The sequence below is a fragment of the Rhea americana genome, unplaced genomic scaffold (genome assembly GCF_003343005.1).
Source record: "Rhea americana isolate MKP2758 unplaced genomic scaffold, rheAme1 scaffold_223, whole genome shotgun sequence".
Classification (NCBI taxonomy): domain Eukaryota; kingdom Metazoa; phylum Chordata; class Aves; order Rheiformes; family Rheidae; genus Rhea; species Rhea americana.
Genome location: NW_028186339.1, coordinates 547,981 through 570,941, shown reverse-complemented (window position 1 = coordinate 570,941; position 22,961 = coordinate 547,981). Strand labels below are relative to the sequence as shown.

At 43.3% G+C, this 22,961-nt stretch overlaps 1 protein-coding gene across 3 annotated transcripts in view; it reads left to right on the top strand.

The window, feature by feature from the left end:
* The window catches only part of MACROD2 (mono-ADP ribosylhydrolase 2), an 880,037-nt gene extending 868,529 nt beyond the window's left edge, over positions 1-11,508 (top strand). For all 3 annotated transcript variants that reach the window (XM_085305606.1, XM_085305605.1, XM_085305604.1), the window contains exons 17-19: positions 2,376-2,462; positions 8,499-8,576; positions 11,239-11,508. In XM_085305606.1, the coding sequence (XP_085161732.1) occupies positions 2,376-2,462; positions 8,499-8,569 (158 nt within the window). In that variant the 3' untranslated portion in view covers positions 8,570-8,576; positions 11,239-11,508. The remainder of the gene's footprint in view (positions 1-2,375; positions 2,463-8,498; positions 8,577-11,238) is intronic.
* The last annotated feature ends 11,453 nt before the right edge of the window (positions 11,509-22,961 follow it).

The following is a 22,961-nucleotide window of genomic DNA, read 5'->3' as shown; positions in this document are numbered from 1 at the left end:
CCCCGGTGTAGCTAAAATGCATTCCCAGTGGGGATGGAGAATTGGCTATTCAGACTTGCAAAGAAGGCAAAAATGTAGAACATGCATTAGTGTTCTCTCCAAAATGTTTATGGTCCTAACCCTCTGAAAATTGATTTTGCATATTTGCTACTGTTGTTACTCTTTCTAGTCTCTCTCCAGGGCTGCTCCAGGATCACCTCCTGGAGGGTGAGTTGAGGGCCCTCAGCTCTTTCTGCTTTCATCCGTGCAACAGAAGCCCTAATTAGCGCACGTGCATGCGTGCACGCGCGCGCACACACACACACACACACACACACACACACACAAATGTCTTGCCTTTTATTAAGCTCTGTCTTCCCCTAGCACAGTGCCAATGATCTTTTGCACCTGCTTGTTGCAGGAGAGCATTTCTGAAGTGGAACCTGAGAAACCTTTTGGCAGCGTGGTGAAGCCAGGCGTGCCGGCTGGTTAATGGGACATCTTGGATAGGACCTAGGAACTTTGCACAGGTGTCTTTGCGAGCTGACAGCACAACKACAAGGCTGTTACAGAAACCAGGAGCCAAGACATAACCTGTCACATCATGTCTACTTTATTTGGTTAACAGACTGTGGTTTAGAGGAGGCAAAGCCTGATTCACAGGCATCAGCTGCCAGCCAGCCTGAACGTGCCAGTGCTTAGCAGGGCTCCTGAATACATGCTGTAGATATCTGAGGTGGTTTGGTAGGAAACGTTGTCCTCACTGCAGGCTGCACGCTTTGCAGGGAGATTGKTTTTTTTCCCTGAAACTTTGTTTTCCATATAGCCATTTCCCCAAGCTAATCAAAATGTAACACGAATGAGATCATTCAGTGTATCYTCCTTGATTAATCAGTGCTTTGATAGTCATCCAGATTTCATATTGATTTTGCTAGAAGAAATCAGTCAGGGATTTTGAGCGTACATTCCCAACCTTTTGCTGGACAAGTTCCTGGCATGGGCAGATGCTGCCAAAGGGAGGGATGGCACTTTTGTCCTTCACATGTGTATGAGAGAGCAACAGGCAATGGGCTAGGGAAGTGTAGGCCTGCAGGTGCGTAGCAGCCCACCAGGCAGGGCTCGCCCTCGTGCCATCTCAGGAGCAACCTCAAGGATTTTGACAAGCGTGTGGAGCTGCCGCCCCCAGGTACGTGCAGCTGCAGATGTTTGCAGGCATGTCTTTTGTACAGGGAGGTGTTTTACACCAGCAAGGAGGTGGCTTGGTTGATAGGAAGATTCACTGAAGGATTTCTCCAGTAGAGATGTTGCAATGGTCAGCGACATCTCCATCGCTGTAAGGTCATCTATCACACTTCCCCCCACCTGCAGCTAGGGGGAAYTGAGCTTTCCAGTGGTTATTTGTGTTTGTTTCTGCATTTGCTGACTACTCTTTTAGCAYTTCTATGCTTAGTAAAAGCATAGTGCAGCTGAAGTTGCCTCTGAGACTGGCATTGCCAACATAGCAAGCACCCAGGAGACTGAAATCTCCATTACAGTGCATTAGGTTGCAGATACAATTAGAAAGAGAACTGGCAGAAAACTTCAGTGTTGATGCATGTTTATGAACAAAATAAAAGTAGCACACTGAAGTGCATTGAAGAAAAAAATAGTTGTCCACAGAAAGGAGAAAGAGGTGTTTAAATGACTTAGAATATTTTATCTGTCTCTGTTGCTGAAGAATGATTGACATGAATGATTTCAGCTTAAAAATAAGCCATTTTTGAAATATTTCAGTCCTTGCTATACTTTGCTGTCTCATAGTAACAACCAAAATGTGTAGATTGCTTAGCAACTGATAGCTTGGCATCCCATCGTTCAGCCACAAGATAGGTGCAAGAGCCTTTAGAGTTCCTTCTTCGGAGGCAGAAGAGAGAAAACTGTGGAATTCCAGTAATAAAATGCATCTCCCTAAATTCAGATTTGACTTTGTGTCTGACTGCTGAGAATGCCTGAACTCTCATTGTGTCTGCTTTTATTCTGCTAGCTACAGAAACTTTCTAAGTGCGATTAGGTCCCCATCGTCTGTTGCGTTTTGTGAGCAGACAGGGTTCTTCAAAAATGATGAGAAAAGAATGGCGGGGAGGCAGCAGCACACACTATGATGTGGTTTTAATAATCCTAGTTACAAAAGCGTGCAGATCTCTACAAATATTCGAGCAATTATTTTCAAACCGTATTCCTCCCTCTATATCCTTTGCCCTTTTCTCTAATGGCTGCAGAATACAGCAGCAGAGTCTATAAAAGTAAGAGCATATCAGAGGAAAGAGAGAAAAAAATGGCATACAGAGTCTGAGAATTATATGTTAATCAGGTGCTGTAAGTGTTGATTTTTTTCCCTCCTTTGGCTTGTCTTACAGGAGAGATGCAAGACAAAGAGGAAACTTCTGCAGAGCCTATGAAAGTTGAAATTTCTTCTGAAGCAGCAGATGTTTCAAGTAACGATGGTATGTTGCTCCAATGTTTTAATTGTCTGAAGTGCATACCTAGCATACCTTTCTAGGACTAGTTTATAGAGTTCAAAAAAATGAGAAATATATTTGTAATCTCTTCAGCTGAGTCTTCTGAGAGCTTATGACACCTCTACTGTCACCTGCTAGAGGCTTATGATTTTTTTTAGCAATTATGTCTAGATCTTTCAGGTCTAGATCTGCATTCCCAATGGTCTATCAAGATTCAATAGAGTATGTTTCCCATAAAATTGACCCATAGCGTGTTCTTGGAAATCTAGTGGAAGTATCTTTTCAGTGTCATGCCACTGTTTTTCTCATTGACTCAGTTGATATGATCAACTGGTATGTTCAGTTTGCTTTCCTTTTAACTAAGCCATATTTTGGACCTACTGTAGCCTTGGTCTGGAAAATGATTTGGGTGAGATGTATCTGGTTATGACCAGAAGTCAGAAGAGAATATTTCTGAACATGTRTGTTCTAGAACCTGACTGCATCATGGGAGAAGTATTGCTTATAAAATTACTCTGAGCTCATATGTTGACCTCTAATCAGTATTAAGCTCCTTTTAGCTCAGAGCTGACTTCCCTTCATGCTTCCTCAGTGCTTCTATATCGTTCAATCTGGTAGAAAATGGAAGTTCTCTCTGAAGAAATTTACTACTAATAAAACAACAAGGATTTTTAACAGAGGTTCTGGTCAGGTTTGTGAATATTACCGACCTGAATCTCCTGGTCTGGAACTCAAGGAAGTTTTTTTGTCATTGACTTCAATGAGAGGATGATCTAGATGTCTGACAAAGCCCTGGCAAGGATTCAGTGCTGGGGCCCTACTCCAGCTCTGTAGTGCTTAAGCAATTCATACACTAAAGAATGGCCTTTTGAGCTCTTACTGTGCWTAAAGAGGCACAAAACGGTGTGCTTCAATTTTTTTGAGGCAAACCATTTACAACTTTTCTAAATTGGCTCTTATACCTTCATAAAACTACGTAAGGGGCTGGCTYGACTGTCACTCGATAGGTCCTCTTTTCTGCTCCAAGAGGTAGTGTCTTTGGAATTGGGCTTCCGGTCTCAATTTTGTTGTACGTTATCATGGAGTGSTTCCCTTCTGTAGTGAAGACTGATTTGGATCCATCCTTTCACCTCTTTAGCATTTACTTAATACAAATTCAAAACATATTTTCTGTATCTCAAAGATGAAACAATTCTTTTCTTTGTGTTATTAATTACACAAAGAATCTTTTTTTCTAATGTCATACCGTGCTACAACATTTGACTAAGTGGCCGATTTTGATATTGGACTGTAAGAAAGTTTTTGCAAGAATAGGAAAAGAAAGCATTTGTAATGAATTTTCTTCTTTTAAATACTAGAGGCTGTACTGTTACTAGAAAATGAGCAGAATAAAGCCAAAAGAGCATTCTCTTCTCATCCCCTGAACAAGTCAAACAAAAAGTTCATGGTGACATTAAAATATTTTCATTTCCAGTCCCTGGACTGGTCTTGGGCACTTAGTGAAAAYAAATCAAAATTTTGTAAAAGAATATCTGTAGAGATTTCCCACTGGAAGGAAAAGTGATCACAGGGCTACTGTAATGTGTGCTGTAGCACAGCACAGCTGGTTCAGCTGACAGATAGCTTCTGCAGCGATGATCTTAATAGGTTTCATTGTTTCAGTTGTTGCTTATCTTGTAAGGACTTTTACATTCAACTCATCTTGTAACTTCCCTTTCTGTGAGCTTTCTAAGTTGTATAAGGACTGGAGTGGGGTGTCTGAACTAAGGCTGCAGAAAAATACTCTGATATTAAGAAAAGTCTTCATTTCCTCACAGCTTATGTTGCTGTTGGGGTCATAGTACCAGTTTGTTTTTCATGTGGCCATATATCACATGTTAAAACAAATAAAAACACAGAAAGGATCAAAACCTTCGTGCTTTGTTTTCTCTTAAGGGTTAAGTTTCACTGAAAAGAAAACTGAAGAATTTCCAAACGTACTGGGTACTAGCTGAGATTAAAAAAAAAAAAAAAGAAAAAGAAAAAAGAAAAGGTTCCCTGTGACAGTAATTTTTATGCAAATTGCCTATTTTTTCTTCTGGTCCCCTTCCTCTGCCCCAGGAGAGTTCATCACTTCACAGCTGAAAGCACAAGAATATATCAGTCAGTACCCCTTGGCAGCCTGGCTCTTGTTTTTTTAATTTCATGTACCATGTCACAGTGAAAAGTGCTTTATAAAAGCAGCGAGTTTAGACAGATGAGGCAGATCTCAATATTGGTTCATCTACTGGGCAGGGCTGTAAYAGTGATATGTTTCAGAAATTACTATTATTTGAAAGCTGGGCATGATACTCCCCAGAAAAGCTGTCAGAGGGTGTGCGTGTAAGCCTGACTAGGTAGGTATATGTATGTCCAGACATAGAGGTAGCTGTTGGCAATTGCTGTCAGCAACCAGAGTAAAGATCCTGGGCTCTTGTGCTACTTGTATCCAGTGTAGATGTGCTGATTAGTATTCATAATGACTATGAAAGATGCTTTTGCTGATAGGTTTCCTAGACAGTGTTTCTCTGTTGGTATTATTTTTTTTTAACCCACCAAAGCTTCAAGGATTATGAAGGTTAGTTTCCAGCTGGTATTAGGTGGATCAGACTGTTCACCCCTTTAATAATGGGGTTACTCATTTGTTCTTTTTATTTCAAGTCTTTGGAAAGCTGTGTCTTGACTTGCTGACACAATAGCAGGAAAGAAAAAGCTGAAGTGATCTCAAAGGAAGTGTCAAACCCAAAACTTCCAATTGTTTCATAAGCCAGTGCAAGTTGATGAATGTGATCACAGTAACCTGACCTTCACATGATTTGCAGAAGCAATATAAAAGCAAGCTCTGACACAGCTAACACCATCCTGCATGTTGTGTTGTTTAAGTAATATCCAAGAAACAAGTAACTATTAAGTAAAAAGATGCACATATCCCATCACAGCACAGTAGGTTTGGTTCAAAATAGACATGGTTTTCTTCCATGAACAATCTGGAGTTATAGTTAAATGTGCTATAGCTAAGTTATATAAATGCAAAGTGAAACATTGTTTAGGGAGAAGCTGAAGAGAGAGATTATTTTTGCAATAYGAGTCTGACTGAGCTCCTATTTAAATCAATACAATAATACTTTTCTGTCATCTGCCACCCAGGTCTGCAGCATAATATCCTTTGGGGKAAGAATGCTCTCTCTCACACAGACAACTCTAAACTTAGTTTTCCATTCTCCCATTTACCTGTCCTTTTTACTTAGATGATGAGCTGTAACTCCTGGCTACCTGACCTTTAAGAGGATACTTGCTGCTGAACCACATCCCCCAATTCAGCAGAAACTACAGCTCTTTGGCAAAAGTGTGCTGGGTTATTTCAGTGCTGGCCTGCTCCTCTTCAGGGGCACTTGCTTGCTTTTGAGGGGAAATCCTTCTCRAGTCATGAACTAAGAGCTGCCAGAGAGCTCACAGATGGAGAGGGAAGATGTGGACAGGTACTCTCCGGCAGGTCAAAATTTAAGAAAAACCAGAACACAGAAGTACAGAGAGAAAGGTCCATTTCCACTGCAATCCCCCCCCACCCCCCTGTTTTGCTACAGCACAGGGAGTGGGTAACACTGARTTTAGGAGATGGACAGCCTCCTTGAACTTCTGGCACTTTCCAGAGATGCTGTGCTTCTGGCCTTTGTATGGYGGTGCTGCAGGTGTAAAAAGCCTGCTAACTTATGTTAGCAGTTTAATGCTTCCAGAAACCTTAGTGAGAGGCAAGAGGGCCGCTTATGGCTTGGCTAACCTCATAGGTCTGACACTAACTTGTGCTGGCCTACGTAGGTATATGCGTGTCATGTCTCCTGTGTTCCCCATGGCAGTTCTTCCCTCTGCAGTTGCACTATGTGCTCTACTGCTGTGCTATTTTACCAGCTCAACACAGAGGATTATGTAGGTGGCCTTGCAGTGATGTCTCACCCCATGGTCTGAAGAAGCTTGTCCTTCAGCTACAAGATCTTTCTGTCCCAATCAGTGCCAACATCAAGAGCTGAGCATAGTCAGAAGTGCAGAAAAACGCTAAAACCAAAACTTGCAGGTGCCCTAGCACTTCCAAGCAATCTGCTGCAAGCACAGTGCGTTTTTTTCCCCTCTGGTGATTCCAGATGCCCATCTGCGATTTTCATTGGCAAAACAATCCAATCTGAGGATTTTATTTCTTTCCCACTAACAAGAAAAGGTTTCAGGATGCCTGCAGAGCTTGAGTGCTGTTGCAGGGTTTCTCCTGCGTGAGAAGGATGGGATGGGGTCGCCTTCAAAGCATGCCTGGGTGGTCTGTGATTTGGCCATCTGAACATGAGGTACTACTTGCAAGAGCAGGGTAGGCTGCTTGTAGCCATTAAAAAGAAAAAGGGGAGAGGAGGTATACTCATTYTGGATGCTGACAGAGCTGAACCTCGGTTTCAAATGAAACTTTCATTCCTAAAGCGACCTCTGTAAAATTGTGAGCGAAGCCTCATGGTGCTTTCAGAAAGCCAAGCCAAGTGAAATTGGCTGACATAATGAGGCTGAGCAAAGCTGCTGTCATCAGTGCACAGCAGTCTTTCCTTAATGATTTTTTATTAAGCATCCTGTCTTTGCTATGCAAATGCATATAAAGAACACAACATAGCTAAATGTGATGTGCATCAGAGCTCAATAATCAGGAGCAGATACTTTTCTTATTATTCATTGCATATATCCAGGAAGCCATTACAGTACCTGTTCTGCATATGTATGATGAATAATTTACAAATAATTCATCAAAATCCTAACAGGTGTATTGACATGATATTGACTCAGAGATCATACTGCCTGGCTCCAAGTAGCAGAGTTATTGATTTGGGGTCCCCCTCCCCATCTTCCCTTAATTTCTAAATCTTTCATTCAAATTTGAGTTTTTTCCCTGTCACTCACATCAAATCACCCATATTCTGCAGCTGATACTGCAATATATAACAAAGTTTTTTAAACGAAGTGTTAATATAAATAGCCTCAGTAAAATTCCTTCTAGAACAAATACTAATACTAAAAACACATCTCCTGAAGTAACCCCTTTGTATTCAGTCTACATAGGACTGATCGCACATGCCATAGTTTCCATGAAATTTTTACAAAAGTCATATTGAAATTAATTTAATCCTTAAATTGCTTCTTCTTTTTCAGTAATTTTAAATGAAAAAAATAAGGTTGTTTTCATAAATTAACAGTGCACTAGTAAGTATAGGAATAGTTCCCCTGAATTCTTCMCGTAGGCTATGACAATTTGCAGTTGAAGGACATCGTGAGGCAGCTTCTCTGCACTTAGAGATGGAGCCACATTCAGGCCACAGCTCAGTCCAGGTTCCAGCCTGGAACTTAGTCAAAAGCCTGAGGATGTTCAAATCAAGGATTTTGCTATATCAGCCAAAGACTCTGTGCAAGGAATCCTTTTTGGTGTCACAAAGGGAGGTGAAGAGATCTGCARACCTCATTAGCATGGCTGGTGTGAAAAACCTCCCTTTCTAAGAAATGCTTGTGCATCTGACCACACAGTGACACTCCAGTGGGAATGTCCAAAGGTCAAGACTGCTTAGTCCAGTGAAACTCTCAACCACCCTTTGGAGGTACCTATGTCTCTGYCCATGGTCTATGGGGACAGGTCTATGGCAATTAAGCTCCTCAGTTAGGCACCTCAGTCAGGTGCCAAAGTTCAACTGGATGAATTGRGGCCAAAAGGAAGCTCTAGATCTAGAGACTGGCGTTTCTGGTGATATTGAAGCATACATCCATGCAGAACTGTTTGTTGGGGTTTCTCTGTAACTGTGSACAAAGATGGCTTACCTAAGAGACACTTTGCCGATTGAATTAAATTTTTTTGAACTGAATTGCATTGAATTTTTAATGCAGTAATTGAACTCTGTCCCCTTTGGATTAGAAGCAGTTGTTAGTCAATGTGATAAACTTAACGTGTGTTATAGATAGAATTTGACAACTATCTTGTTTTGTTTTCAGCTGAAATGAATAGTCAAGTTGAAAGTATAAGCAACCCAAGCGACCCTACAGACACAGAGCTGGAAGCTTAACTAATAGGTAAGACACTTATGGCTATTTTCCCCCTTATAGCAAGCATGCATTTTGCCTGCAGCTTCCACTTGAAAACTAGATTTAGAAATGACCGTAATTAAAGTTAGAGTTCACAAAAAAATAGAAAGRAAGACAGAATATAAAGAAAAAGAATTTGGGCAATACAGCATATATTATGCAAAAAAATAAAAATATCCAGTAGACTTGTTTTATCAAGTTAATATTATAGTAGTTTTTTGAGACTGTAACGGATTTAGACRGTGCATAGTCTTAGATCATCAGAAGGCAAGACAGCACCAAAATAAGCAACGGAAGAGTAACTGAGTGAACAATTTTTGGTATTGCTTAGGAAAATGACAAGCAATTTATACTGGTTGGAAACCAAGTTCAGTTCTGTGCAATCTGTATTCTGGGAACAACAGGTTCATGTCGTGAAGGGTTTATTGCCCTTGGCTCTCCAATGCCTAACGTCACTTCTAACTAGACTGCTGTAAAGCAAAGCAAAGTCAGGGAGCTGCTTTTTGGAGCTTTGCTGCTTTACACACTGAGTGACAGTGCTGTTGCAGGAGTGCACAACGCTGGTTACTGCAGCAGAATTGTTCATGTACTTAAATAGCCTTACCCCTAGATAAAAATGATTAATTTGCTAGCAAGACAAAAGTCCAAGGCCCACCCTCAATTACAAAAAGCTGCTGTGATTCCTATCTCAGCAGGACATTTTAAAGCATTAATACACAACACTCCCTCTGTGGAGGGTTATTATAAGATGCCAATATCATATACAGCAAGATGTGTTATTTATGCTTATAATGGGATTTCATGTAGCTGAAGACCAAATATAGAAGCTTCACAACAGTGCCAGCGGTATCATGGAGATTTAAAATACAAGGTCTTATTGCAGAGCATACTCTTTGTCCTTGTCAACATATTGACAGTACACTGCCGTGCTGCTGGAATGAGAAATGGGGCCGATGGGGGCCCCTTTGAAAAGTACTGAAGCAAAACTAGTAAGACCCCTTGAAATTAAAATACTGCTTCCACAGTTCTTCCTGTTTACATCCCTTTTTCTAGCTTCTGATTTTATGCTCTGTTAAAGAAAGGAAGAAAAAAGAAACTAGTAAAATCCTCACTGTTAAAAATACATTGAAAGGTTAATACCCTACGTTGGTTTAAAAAAATGTATTTGACAGTTATTACTGCTTTCACATGATCCGAAGGAAGTCTGTATTTTGTGCTGCATTTTCCCATGGAAATTAGTGTCTGAGTGTTTGGGATGGAGTCCTTTTTGCTTTATGAAGGTGAAGTTCAGAAGAATAATACTACAATTAGCAGTTAATTGACAAATCTCTCCAGTTCCATGCAAGGTCTTGCTATACTGGCACTGTTCAGAAATGAAGGGGCCTGAGCCAGGGGCCCAAAATGATTTTCCCGGCATTTTAATGGCATGTACAGGATTAGAAGTAAAAATTGAATTCTTCCCAGCTCTCTACTTAAGTCCTCCCAACYCTATTGCCACTGTTTTAATTGCAAGGAGTGGGACTGTAGAAGGGGGATTGATCAGCTTGTTAAACTTCAAAGCACAGCACTCCCCAGGGTCTTTCAGAGCCAAGGAGATCCCTTCAGTTACTGCATTTAGTATTTTAATGTAGTATTGCTAAAAAACATTGCAAGGTCTAGCACCAAGGCGCCTAATAGAGCTGGGAAGGCTCCAGCAGTGGAAACACAAGGCAGAATTGGTAGCATGTTGCTATGGAAAAAAACAACCCTAATTAGCGCTGCGGCTCGGCGTCCCTCATTTCCRTGGCCGCGTTTGCTCTTCAGACCACARCCAGAGATTCCTGTGGTTCATTGGCGCGTTGCGGCCAGCCTGCGGACCCCGGGATCGCCGCAGAGCTGCTTTGGGCCGTATCTATTTTAGGTCAGGCGAGCGTCTGGGTGAGCAAGTTCCTTCACGGCGCTTTGGTGCTATGGTGATAATTGTGGCTGGTGGGGCGTATTTGTTCGCTGAGGCAGAAAAGCCGTGATTATTTTAAGCATGCCCAAAAGCCACTTTCTGAGCAAAACCCAGCGGTCAGGAAGCAGGGGAGAAGATGGTGACAAAGCGATTGCTGGGGCCAGGATAAGCAAGGCCCTGTGCAAAGGGTCAGACGGAGGAAGGYGGAGAGGTTCACCGCGTGCCAGGAGCTCATGCGAGCCGAAGAGCAGCCAGGGGCTGCCGCTCAAGGAGGCAAATCACTGCCTTTGCCTCGCTGACGGAGYGAACACGGAAGGCGGGAGGAGGACCGGGTTCCTCGGGGAGCCCCGGGGCTGAGCTGCGGCACGGGGGCAGGCGGATTCGYGGGGCATCTCGCGAGGCTGCGGTGACTCGGAGAAGCCGCGTGTGCACGAAGCTGCGGGCTGGTTGTTACGGTAGCCCGTCAAGGCGGACGCACACGCCGAGCTCGTYGGGTTGTGCTTGGCGGCAGGGAGAAGTGCCGTGCGGTTGCGCACCTACCGGCTGCCGAGCTCGTGGGGCACGCTGTAGAAATAATACTGTCTTTTCCATATAAACCTTGTGGTACGTGCAAGGTCTGCGAAGGCTTTTGATAGCAATTTAACGCACCGTGTCTTTTTTCCRTTTTCCCCTGCTCTTTTCTCTCTCTCTTGCCCTGCCGCCACCGTCACGAAGGAGCGCCACGCGAGACGAGGCCGGCGGACGATGGCTGAACGGCAGGCACCGACATCGTACGGCATCGTTGCGACCTCTCGGCAGAAAAGAGCACGCAGAGGCGCTCCACGGGTTGGGAGGGGAGGGAGCTACGGGGAAATGCCTCCTTGCTTTAATTTCTCTTTGTTCTCCATTGCGTTTTGTTCTGTAAACCTGTTGGAAARAAACATAACTTCCCAGTTCTGACAATGTTTTGCAACCATCCCTGCAATTACAACAGTTTCTTCTGAACCATGAGTCCCTGTGTTATATTGGGTCCCTCTGCCTTCCTCCCTGCTCACACCGTTAGCCCGTCGGGGCTCATCCCTTTTCTAGCACCTTTACCTTCATTCCCGATTGCAGTACTGTCCGCAGGCAACTTGTGGGAGCAAGTTCATCCTCCCTTCTTCTTCCTTTTTTTATTTCTCCTCCTTAAAACTGTTCCCTAGGATGTAAACAGAGATTTGCTGTGAGAACATGAATGGCCGCAAAGGATTATAACCCACGTGTGGTGAGTGCCAGCAGCCCTCCCCGCGCAAGGCGTTTGACAGAAGGCGGCTCCAAGCTCTCCAAACCATCTGGGCTGGTGCCCTGCTCGCCTCRCCGGCCCCGCGGCCCCGGCCTTTCCTTCGCCCTGCTGCTTTGTGGCCCAAAGGAGGGGTCCGCGGCCCCTTACGGCTAAACCATGCCTGGCGGACGCCTCGCGTGGCACCCGTGCGGGCATCTCCTACRCAAACCACACACGTGGCCTTGGACCGTCGGGACCCTCAGTCAGGCTCCCTCGGCCCTCGCTACGCCCACGCACCTCAAGCCTCTGCTCTAGGTATGTCCTTAAAATCCCTGTAGGCATGGGACCCTGTGAGTGACAGAGGATAACAGGCGTTCTGCCCGCCAGGCACCTTCCGATACGGCTTCCAGCTTCAACAGCTTCACACCATACCTTGTGCAAGCCCTCATTGTACTTCCTACTGCATATGCGTGGGGGTTTTCTAATTAGGGGAGAAGAAAATAAGCAATTAACAGTTAYTTGGATAAGAATGTCCCGCCATATGTCAATTGTTCTGCCAGCAAATGCTGCGCTGAAATTTGTTGAAAAGGAACAAAGAGGTCTTGCGTGCGTTCATCAGCCACGCTGTAGATGAACTCGACAGACAGTGTGCGGGGCGGAAGAACATGCAACCTGTGTCCAGGGCGTGGTGTGCTACAAAATCTTTGAGTTTTACAGTGCTACTGGTAATAATCGGACCATTTTAAACCATGTTAGTGTTTTTTCTCCTCCTCAAAAAAAATATGCACACATCCCCAAACAGTTATTTACTAGCTGGCAAAAAAAGAAAGAAAAAAAAAAAGAAAGAAAGTGAAAGGACATGGAGATATATCCATCCTGCTATGATCTAGGCTTATYCCAGGTATAGTAAGTTTGATGATAGCATTTCTGTTGGTGTAACTGTAAGCAAAATGTGACACACAGCCTTGGCCGTAGCATTTGATGATGGCTGTCAGCTCCTGATTGATTTGAAAGGGTGTCAAGATAAGCACTGAGTAGAGAGGAAAATGCTAACCCCCCCCCAGATGGTACTGTGAGCACATGGCCCGGAGAAGTGCTGCCTCGTACTTTGCAGTGCGCAGCTCTGGCCCRTGTGCTTGCTGGGGGATCAGACGGATGTTCCCACGTGCCAGCTCCTGTGGTGTTCTAGCCTACCTGACGCTAGCACTGGAGAAGATCAGAGTGAGCTGCGTCAGCATGGGTTACTTTCTGGAGGTTGGGGGATGTGTAACGGTGAACAGGATCTGCTTTGGAAGAAAAGAATGAGCTGAAAGAGCCTGTTGATCGGTTTTACAGTATTGCTAGGTGATCCTAAATTTGCTAGCTCTGCTGCCTCTAGTCCTGCATTTTGGACTCCTCCTTCCTATTGAAGYGTCGGTGTTGGTTTTCTTTCCCACTCCTGTTAGCTCAGCAGAACATGCCTTTTGCTCTGCGATGTTTCTCCTGTTGTTCCTTCACCTTGTTTCCAGCCAATTCCAGTTTTACAGTCAGATCGTTTATCTGCATGATGCCCACCTACGGTGTTGCTGTTTGTTTTCCATATCCGATGATTCTGATTTAATCAACCTGTCATAACAGAAGGGGGAGGAGTGGAAAAATATCTCAGGAGGAAGAGCAATAAATGCAATAGGTGTCTCCTGTTAATTCTCCTTCTGTGTGTTCCCTAGGAAAAGACAAGGATTGAAGGGCTCTTACTTTATCTAGTRTGGGGAGGGAACCACCTCTATAGGGCAGGGATGAATCTGCAAACGGAGTTGCTTTGGGCTGTTCAAAACATCGAGGGAAACCTGAGCAGCCATGTCCTCAGCTGGTGTAAATTGATCCCAGTAGAGCCATGACGATTTATCCCAAAGAGTATCCAGTCCTCTCTGCATTTAACTCTGATGATATTGCTGCCATGTGCAATGTTAAGTGAGCTGTAGGCTGCTGCTAGATACATACTTTGTGTCCCTCAAACAGTTTGAAACCCCAGTTTTGGTGAGGGACACAAAGAGCCACCTGGAAGATTGGCTATGGCAGTGTGATAAGATACAGAGACAAAGAATCCTTAAACTCCTTGTGAAGGCCCACTGATATAAAAAATAAATAACTACAAAAATGCTTCACATTAGACACTCTCCTTATAACCTCTGACAGTAATTTCATTGCTATTTTCATTTAACCTTGGTCCTTGAACAGCAGCAAGTCTTTGAAACCATGAAACATTTGCCTGAAGATGCAGCAGCAGAGGGTGMAGCTACGATAGGAAATGTAAAGGAAGAAAATGCATGAGTTGATTAAATACTTGCAGTACAATTTTCAGATATGTCTATATCTTTCTTTCTTCAGGTGGAATTTGTTTTGTTTTTAATCATAAACAGGATATGTTTGGGCGGTATGAATTCTTCAGCTGAGTTTTTTAATTACGGCTGGGCCACAGCCCCTTATTGCCATCAATTTTGCTGAAGCTAGAGAAATGCAGAAAGTAGGCTCTGTAGAAAAACAAGAATCAAAGCTGGAATACCCCCACAATCTCGTGGATTTTGGTTTAAAACTAAAATTTGTTCCCAGCAGGTGRCAAGAAGAGAATATAAGCCCTTCAGTCCCAATGTTTGCATACAAAATATCAGAATCTGCTTTTAATGGTGTAGCTCCTATTTTTGAAAGTGCTCCTCCCTACRGTTAGCCATAATAATCCTCCAGCTAGTGACTGCTCTGACGATGGACATGTTTCCTTTCATATAGACTTCTAAAGGAGATGCCTGAGACATAGTGATACTGGGTCACATACTCACTGCAGCTAATTGTAAATCTTTCTATAAAGCACTGAAAAAGCCTCTTTGTGAATTAACGCTGTTCTGCTTTATGCACTTAATTAAAAAAAAGACATTTCTCTATATGCGGTGCATGCCTGCTTTGCTTTTAAAATGAAAAACTTAGCAGAGTATGTTGGATCTATTTTCTTGGGGAATAGGGGTTTTTACCACATGATTCATCAAGGATTTGCCTTATCCTGACATTTGTGATATAAAGGAAAGTTTAAAAAAAAAGCAATTTTCTTGATCAAATGAAAATACGTTTCTACTTAAATGAAAATAAATGTAGACTGTTGCTTGCAAAACATCTTCTAATAGATGGCATAATAGCTGTATAGATTAACACCTGCCTCTTTTGTTAATCTGCCGTTTACATGCTGAATTTGCCTCTGAGTCTATTATTTTTCCTTTCGTTTGTGCCATACATTGGCAAACTTAACGAAATGATGCCTTCRTACAACAATGTTTGTTAAAGCAAAATATTAATAAAACTTGTTCTGAGGACAAGGCAGTATTGCTTGTGTATTTTTTCCCCTTCGCTTTGCTGATTATACAGCAGTCATTTTGGACATTAATAAACAGACATTTCAGGCTGGAAATGCAAGCGCGCACTGCTGATTCCTTATTTAAATATATCGTTCGCTTGGTAGTTAAATCTTGCAAGAAATAGATACCTGCAAGGGGTTTTTGGAAGGCAGTAATGACAGATAAGAAGGCAGTTTTTTCAGCTTGAAGGGGAAAAGGTTGATTGGCTGATCACTAACTAAATCAGCGACATTATAAAAATCCTGGCRGTTGCACCAGTACTAATTCCCCAGAACTTTGCACTTTCTACTCTATTTCAATACAGACTGAATGGATGTAAGATGTTGTAAAAATTAGAAAGGTGGCATATGATCTTCCCACTGCCCAAACGTAAGTGAACATGTGTACAGATCCTGTCTTACTCTTGTTTATTGTAAGACCAAGGAGTTWATCATTAATAACTGATTTTTAGGGGCCTGGTTTTGCGTGTTCAAAGCTTTCTGAAAATTGGATCACCTTAATGTGTCTGAAATACGACTTCTCCTTGCCTAAAGTCATTTAACAACTGAATGGAGGACAGGCACAGGAGATGATACTTAGCAATGGGGAATGCCTAAATTTTTCCTGGGTACGAGGCTGAACTTTCCTCTGTTACCTTAGTAGCAGTGAGCTAACCTAAGAGAGAAAAGCATTGGTAGTATCTGTAAAACTAGTTTTCTCACTGGTTTCGGTTCACAAAGCTATCATTGTTTTACTTTCCTTCACCCAGGAACTTTGCAGTCTAAATGGAAGTACCTGTTTTCTTCATCTTGCAGCCAGGATTCTTATGGTTCTGCTAAAAGGGAATATTTTAAAATATTTTTTAAAATGAAAAAGACTAAATTCATCTATCATACAGGAGCGAATATTGCCATCCCATTCTTTCTGTGCAGCACAGTGCTGGGAGAAAACCTCTGTTTTTTGGAAGATGAAGAAGGATGTATGTTTGAAGCTGCATGGACCTTTGTGCTACTAYGTATTTACATGTGGACTAGGCAAGGAGCAGGTGAGTCTGCCAGGATAAGATAAAGTCTACTATCGTATTCCTGGAGTCTCTTGCCAGGTTGACCTCTTTCCAGAGCATGTTTGGAAAAGGGGTAGAATCATGCAAGTAAATCCTGGTGACTGTATGATTGCTCCACTAATATTCAAGAAATAAAAAGGGAATTTGCACTAAGTTTGCAAATACGAAGGCCTAGTTACCCCTTTTGCTCTTGTACCTGAGCATACTGAGCAGCTTCCAGAAGGCTTGGATTGTCTTGTGTAATTTCCATCTGAAGGCACACCACGCTGTGCAGAAGCCACCAGCCCCTCAGAGGACTCTGTGCAATCTTTAATCAGTGCTGATCTTTTTCCCCTTGTAGGAGAACTCTTCACACAGTTGCATGCTTCTGAAAAGGCCTTATAACCTTTATCCATTTCTTTAAGGTGAAAATAGTGCTTTGGGAATTTAATTAGTCTTGTATATTTTTTCCCTTAAATAAAAGTGTCAGGAGACATTTAAATACCCTAATTTCTTGTTCCATTAGAATTATCAGCAACCCCTTAAACTAAGTGGCAAATCACTATTAATTCCTTTGGAATTCACTGATAAAACATTAATCATAATGAATTCCTCAAGAAAAAAAAAATCCTCATTAAAGCACAGTTGAGCAGGTACAAAGCCCAGGTTCAGGCTGTACCTGAGGAGGGTACTCCATCTGGTGGCAGATCTGGGGGTATYATTTGGGAGGGCACTTAATTTCATGAGTTGCATGGAGTTTCCTTCATATTTAAAAATATCAAGCACCACTGCTTGCTTGATAGAAGAGTGTAACCTTAATCATTTGCTAGAAGTTGGAGCTGTTTAGTATTTTCATTTACTGCTGTGTATACTCATRTCCTACAGTGTTCCCGTTGCCTGCAATTGGCTCCAAATGCAACTGACCTCACGTGCAGGACGGCCATCRCTCCATAGTTTGCCTTCGTGCACTGATAAGATGAGACATAATCGTGTTGGAGATGCATCATGCTGTAAAGGGTTCTATAGGCTGTGCTGGTGATGAAAGCTTTGGAGAAAGTGGTGCTAGAAGAGCCCAAGTAAGACTCACGACGATCATGGGGCTTTGGCAGATTGCGTGTGAAACAGCAGTAAGTCAGCCTAAGGGSTCTCAGGCTATTATTTTTTACAGTCCATCATGCCATATTTCTAACACATCTCATCCAGAAATAGCACAGAAAAGATGGGACTATGATCGGATAGTAGTTTCTTTTTTTCACTTGAAAAAAATGTACAGTAATTATAATTACAGATAATGTACAGTAGTTATGTAGTAGTTATGCTTTTTAGGAGCTGAAATTTGAGCAAAGGCCCCCGTCTCCTTAGATATGATGTTTAGTCAAAATAAGTGCTTAGGAAAAGCACTAAGGGGGCCAAGTTCAGCCAGAAGGATCTCATAGCTCAGCGTGGGCTTGAGAAACAGTGCCACCACTGCCGCTCCATTTTGCAGGTTGAAAGAGTCAGTTGGGTCTGTAATAGGTACTTTGAACACCTACTCATTTCACACACGCTTCTGAGCACCTGCTCACTGAAAGTGTCTTCTGAGTTGGCAATGGAAGCCTAAATTTGACTTCTTTTTTCATTCTCCCTCTCTCAAGAAATCCACGAAATATGATTTAGAATAAAAGCAAAGTAATTTTCAGAGAATGACTGAGCACAAAATTATCAAATTGAAAGACTGTAGAAGTGAGCAGAGAAGACCTGTGAACCCATAAGCATTCCAAAGGGCATCCTGAAATTAAAATTCCTTCCTCAAGCCTTTGAGTCACACCAGCTAAGCACCAGAGGGGTTTTATTTTTATTTTTGGAGAGGAAAAGGAAATTGGAGAGGCCAGGTGCTGAAGAGAGGGAGATTACTGATTTCCCCCAGCCAAAAAGTTCTGATGATGATAGTTTCAGATTTTAAATAGAGAATGCTCAAAATGCATCTCTCCTGGTACATGCAGTACAGAGCCCGTAGCTGACTCATACGTGCTGGAGGTGAATGGTGACGCACTGCCACAGCAATCAGAAGCTACAAAAAATGAGCTTTTAGTGAGTGCTTTTTGGCAATTCTCTTAAGCCTGGAGGAACCTATGAGTTACCCCAGCCTTCCTTGCCCCCACCAAACACTCTGTCCAGGCACGTGGCCTCCAGCTTTTTAGCTGCTTTGGCTACCTTATTTCTCCTTATTGTGTGCTYTTCTATGGGCTGTAACCCAACTGCATATGCACGGTGATGTTTTCATCTGACAAACAGCCACACATGCTTTTGCTTTTCCATTTTCTGCTTGGCCATATGTCTCTGCTTTGCGACATCAAAGGTTTTTAAGCTTAGCCTTTGTCCTGAGAGGTTTTTTTTTTGTTGCAATATTTTTTTGTGCTTTGAAAAAGCACATGATCGCTAAACCTGCCAAGAAAATCAATCTGTACCACTTATAGCCAGTTTTTAAAAAATAAAACAAGGAGGTTTCCGAGCTATTTAGAAGAGACTCTGCTACTAGTGAGAGAACTTAATCTTCTCTGAGGAGCTACCTTTTAAATTAAGAGAGTAAAACAAGATGAGAGGCTGAAGAGGGATTTGACCACTCACAAATCAGCCTCTCTAAYCATGAAAAAARGAAAGAAAGAAAGAAAGAAAAACTTGTTTTGCAGCAAAATGGTTRTAGGTTATAGTGGGGTGGGAATGGCTGAGAGCGAGTCATAGGGAGCCTGTGTTTAGCACTGGAGAGCAATCTACCTAGAAATCACAGTGCAGGGCCTTGCCTGATGATGAGCTCCACCATGGCCATGAGAGTCACGAGAACCCTCCTAGGTTTCTGGTTGAAAAGTTGCTCCTCCGTGATACTGTCTCGGAGCTAAAAAAAAAAAAACACATTTTTGTATGCAAGAAGAGTGAGGTTTTGATTTCCACACTGCTTCCTCCTTTACTTTTACAAGACGGGAATAAATCCCATTCCCGCGAAGCTCCTCTTCCCACAGAAYAGGGATCCTATTTCTAGGCGGAGAGCATCACACGCTGAATGAACAGCCTCTGGGTTTAGGATTGAGGGCTAGCCCTGCCCTTTTGCAAGCTGAGGCTTGCAGGAGCCATCTCCACAGGGCTGCACCAGCCCAAGGCTGTGGTGTTCYCAGGACCTGCACGTGGCTGCGTAGTGCCTATTCTCTCCCAGAGCAAAGYGCCTCTAGGCAGGGAAACTCCTTTGCACTCAGCCATTTTAAATATTTATTTAGATGTGTTCATGGCAATTATCTTCTCTGACTGTAGCCTCTGTCAGCGGCTGGGAGGCCCCACTCTGTAGCACTTGGCCCAGATCCTATACGAATAATCAGTATTCTTCTTGGGAGGTAGAATTTAAAGCAGAGAACATGATGTTGTGGAGCAGGAACAACAATTAAGGACTAGACTTTCTCAAAGGTTTTTCTTGGAATAACCTTGAATTAACTTGGGGGGTGACGAGGAGCGTAAGCTCTTCCAGCCCCAGATCACCTCCCAGTACATGGGAGGAGGCAGAAGAGCTGCCTTCATTGCTGGCTGCCCACACTTCTTTGGAGGCAAAATATGACGTACTTCTGACCACAGACCAGAAATTAAATAGACTACAGGGAATCTCACAAAAGAAAGGAGGGAAAATGATATTTTACTGCCCATGTGTGTCTTATGAGCAAGACCACATGGCATCGTTATATAATATTGCATATATTGGCGTGATAAAATTGCCAAAAACTGAAATKCAACCTTAGCAGAAGCCTTCTTGTGGCAGGAGTCAGAACTGCTGTGCTGGGTTTTTGGGTCCCTACCTGCGAAGAGCTGAGTTGCTCTGGGGGATTTTGCAACAAGAAGGTTTGAACCCATCTGTTCTGCTGCTGCAGCATTCAGTGTGGTTGTCTGGAAACTCATGCCGAGTTTATTGTGAAATCTCAGATATTTGTTGATATAAATTTTACTGCAGGACAGAAGCTGCTTGAACACCAAAACAATATTTTAGCAGTAAATGTTTTCAGAAAGTTAGGATTTTAGGATTACTTCATAACCAAAGCTTAAAGAATTACTAAGAATTTGCAGCAATTAATTATACAGTTTTGTAGAGTCACTGATGCAATCTAATAATTATGTCAGCTGTGGGACACATTGTTACAGCAAAAGCAGCCTCGTGCTCCTTGATTCTCCAGCATTGCTTCAAACTGCAGCATAGATGAGCTTCCCTTGCGGGAAAAAAAGATGTTATCTCATGAGATCTTTTCTTGGATAAGTGAGATTTCCTACATAATCACCTACCAGAGGATTTCCAGTCCCTCCTTGCAGTTCTATGCAGAGTTTCGGGCTGTGAAAATATCTGGTCAGCAAATTAGTTCTTTTTCCTGTGGGTAAAAGTGTTAGCACCTTTAGTTAAATGTTATTCTTTGCCTATTTCTACAGCTTGATCTGCTTTTGAACTCCAAAAAGAATGTCTCAAGTAGCTTACRTCTGTGTGGGCCTGGTTCCTGCAGGCACTGGGTGACAGTGGCACCCTAGAGCAAAACCCCTTCTTGTCCCCGGCTAAATACAGGCTCTCCAAAAATGTTACCCCCCCCCAACTTCTCCCTACAGACTTGTTGTTCAGAAGCACTTTGTCTTCATGTGTCAAACCATCAGGAGGTCTTCCATCCATTTCCTACAGAAACAGCATGGGGGGGGGGAAGCAAGTCATGCTGGCACATCTCCCGCCACCCGGCTTAGCTTGCAGGATAGAAAGTTCAAATACAGATTTGGGGTGTTCAGACTCAAGGCAGAGCTGCCAGCCAAGCCACAAGGCAGGAGCAGTGCTTGCAGAGTGGGGCCGAGGGAGGTCGATGATTGCTTTGCATTTTACACAGAAGGTTTCCAAGGACAGAGAAACAGTTAGCTGCCAAAAATGGACAACTTTCCTTGTGGTTTATGCAGAATACCAACAAAATGACCATTTATCATTACCCAAAAAGGCATTTTACCTAAAGAGACACACACAAAAAAAAACCCAAGACCAAACACAAACCCCCAACAATTTGACAGAAGGCTAATTTGGTTTGCCTGCTGCGTATAGGCTGGAGGACTGCCAGTTCAGCTTGCTCACCGCTTGCGGAGGGCACCGATCCTCTGCAACGCYGTTGCAGCAGCCCCTCTGTGAGATGGCAGGCAGGAGCGAGCGGGAAGCCAGCCAGCACTGTGCGGAGTAGCTAGCAGGTAGCGACAGGCAGAGCCGGGTCCCATGGCTATTCCGAGATTCGCGCTAACGCACCAAAGGGATTGTACAGTGTGGGCTGGGCCGAAGCACCTGYGGCAGGCAGCACGCTTTGCACTGGCAAACGTCTACCCGGAGCGAAAGCCTAGTGCACTGTGCTGCGAGTTCGGCAAGGTGAGGTAAGCCAGGTACAAGACATCCTGGTCTCAAACACTGTGCAGGGGCTCATGAGTTCAAGAAGCTCCTGGGAGAAGCCTGACAGGCCATTGAGCCAGGAGCACAGAAGCTTAGGTGAAGGAATTTTGCCAAAACAACTCAATCAGTGGGCTCCTTGTGATCGAAGAGAGGGATTTACAGGATGCCAAGCCGCATCATAGGGTCTTAGGCCACCTCCTGCCTCTCCAGGCAGGTGCATGTGTGCTATGAGATAATGATGGTGGCTGACCTCAGTGGTGAAGTCCTTGCAATTAGTACCCAGCGCACACCAGACGTTTATGGTGGCACATAACATGCGCATCTGCATACATGTATGTTTCTGCATAACAGACCTGAGAAAAAGAGATTTTCCTGGAGACATTTTCCCCAAGCACTCCCATTGGTGCTGGTACATACATGGAAGCATGCCTGTGGCAAGCAGCTCAGTTGCTTTGCCCTCAAGTATGACTCAGTGTTACCATTGATGCCAACGCGTGCTTCAGGAGAACTGCAACATGAGTGCTGGGCATAACACCCCCACAAGCCGCAACCTGCCACAGGGGGGATTTTGCTCAGGAGCTGGCTAGACACTAAAGGGACTTGACTAATCACAGCACAGCACAGTCCAGATGAAAAATAAGTTGATCATTGCGACATTAGCCCTACAAGGCAAGCTTCAAGGAAGCCTACTGCTGGCAGACCCAAAAGCACGTTCCATGCAGGGCGCCCATCAGCCCAGAGGCCGTCTGGACAGCGCTTGGCAGATCGCCATCTGGCCATGCAGGAAAGTGGTGGCATTTGTGGTAGTGAACCCCTCCTCCCTGGCCTTGCAAGAGCTCGCACAGGTGTTGGTGTCACTGTCCCACCCAACCAGTGAGTTGTGGCCAGGAGGCTGCTCCTTCTTCACCTGTAACACCAGCCTACCTTCATGTTTACCTTAGCATGTATGCTACTGAAATCAGTGTTGCTGTTGGGGTAGTCGTGAAGATAGAAAGCAAGAAATGTTTACAGCCTTTCTTAAATACTATCCATTTAACTGGCTGAAGCAGGAGCAGCAAAATGAATGCTAATGCCTGACAGTATTTACACCGAGGTCTTGAATACGGGGTGTTTGAGCTGAATAAAACTACTAGACATTTTTTTGATTTACGTCTCTGAAAATGAAATCAGTGCCTGCCTCCATGTGGTTAAGTTGATTTGTACCATCATCTCAATGCAGCAAGCAAAATTTTGAAAATCTTGACAATGAGACGCATTTGTTCTGAGGCTGTTTTTGTTCTGACAAATCTCTTGCCAAATGTGTAAGATAAGAGTAGAATTTCTTTCTTTCTTTCTTTTTTCTTTTTTCTTTTTTCTTTCTTTCTTTTTCTTTTTTTTTTTTTTTTT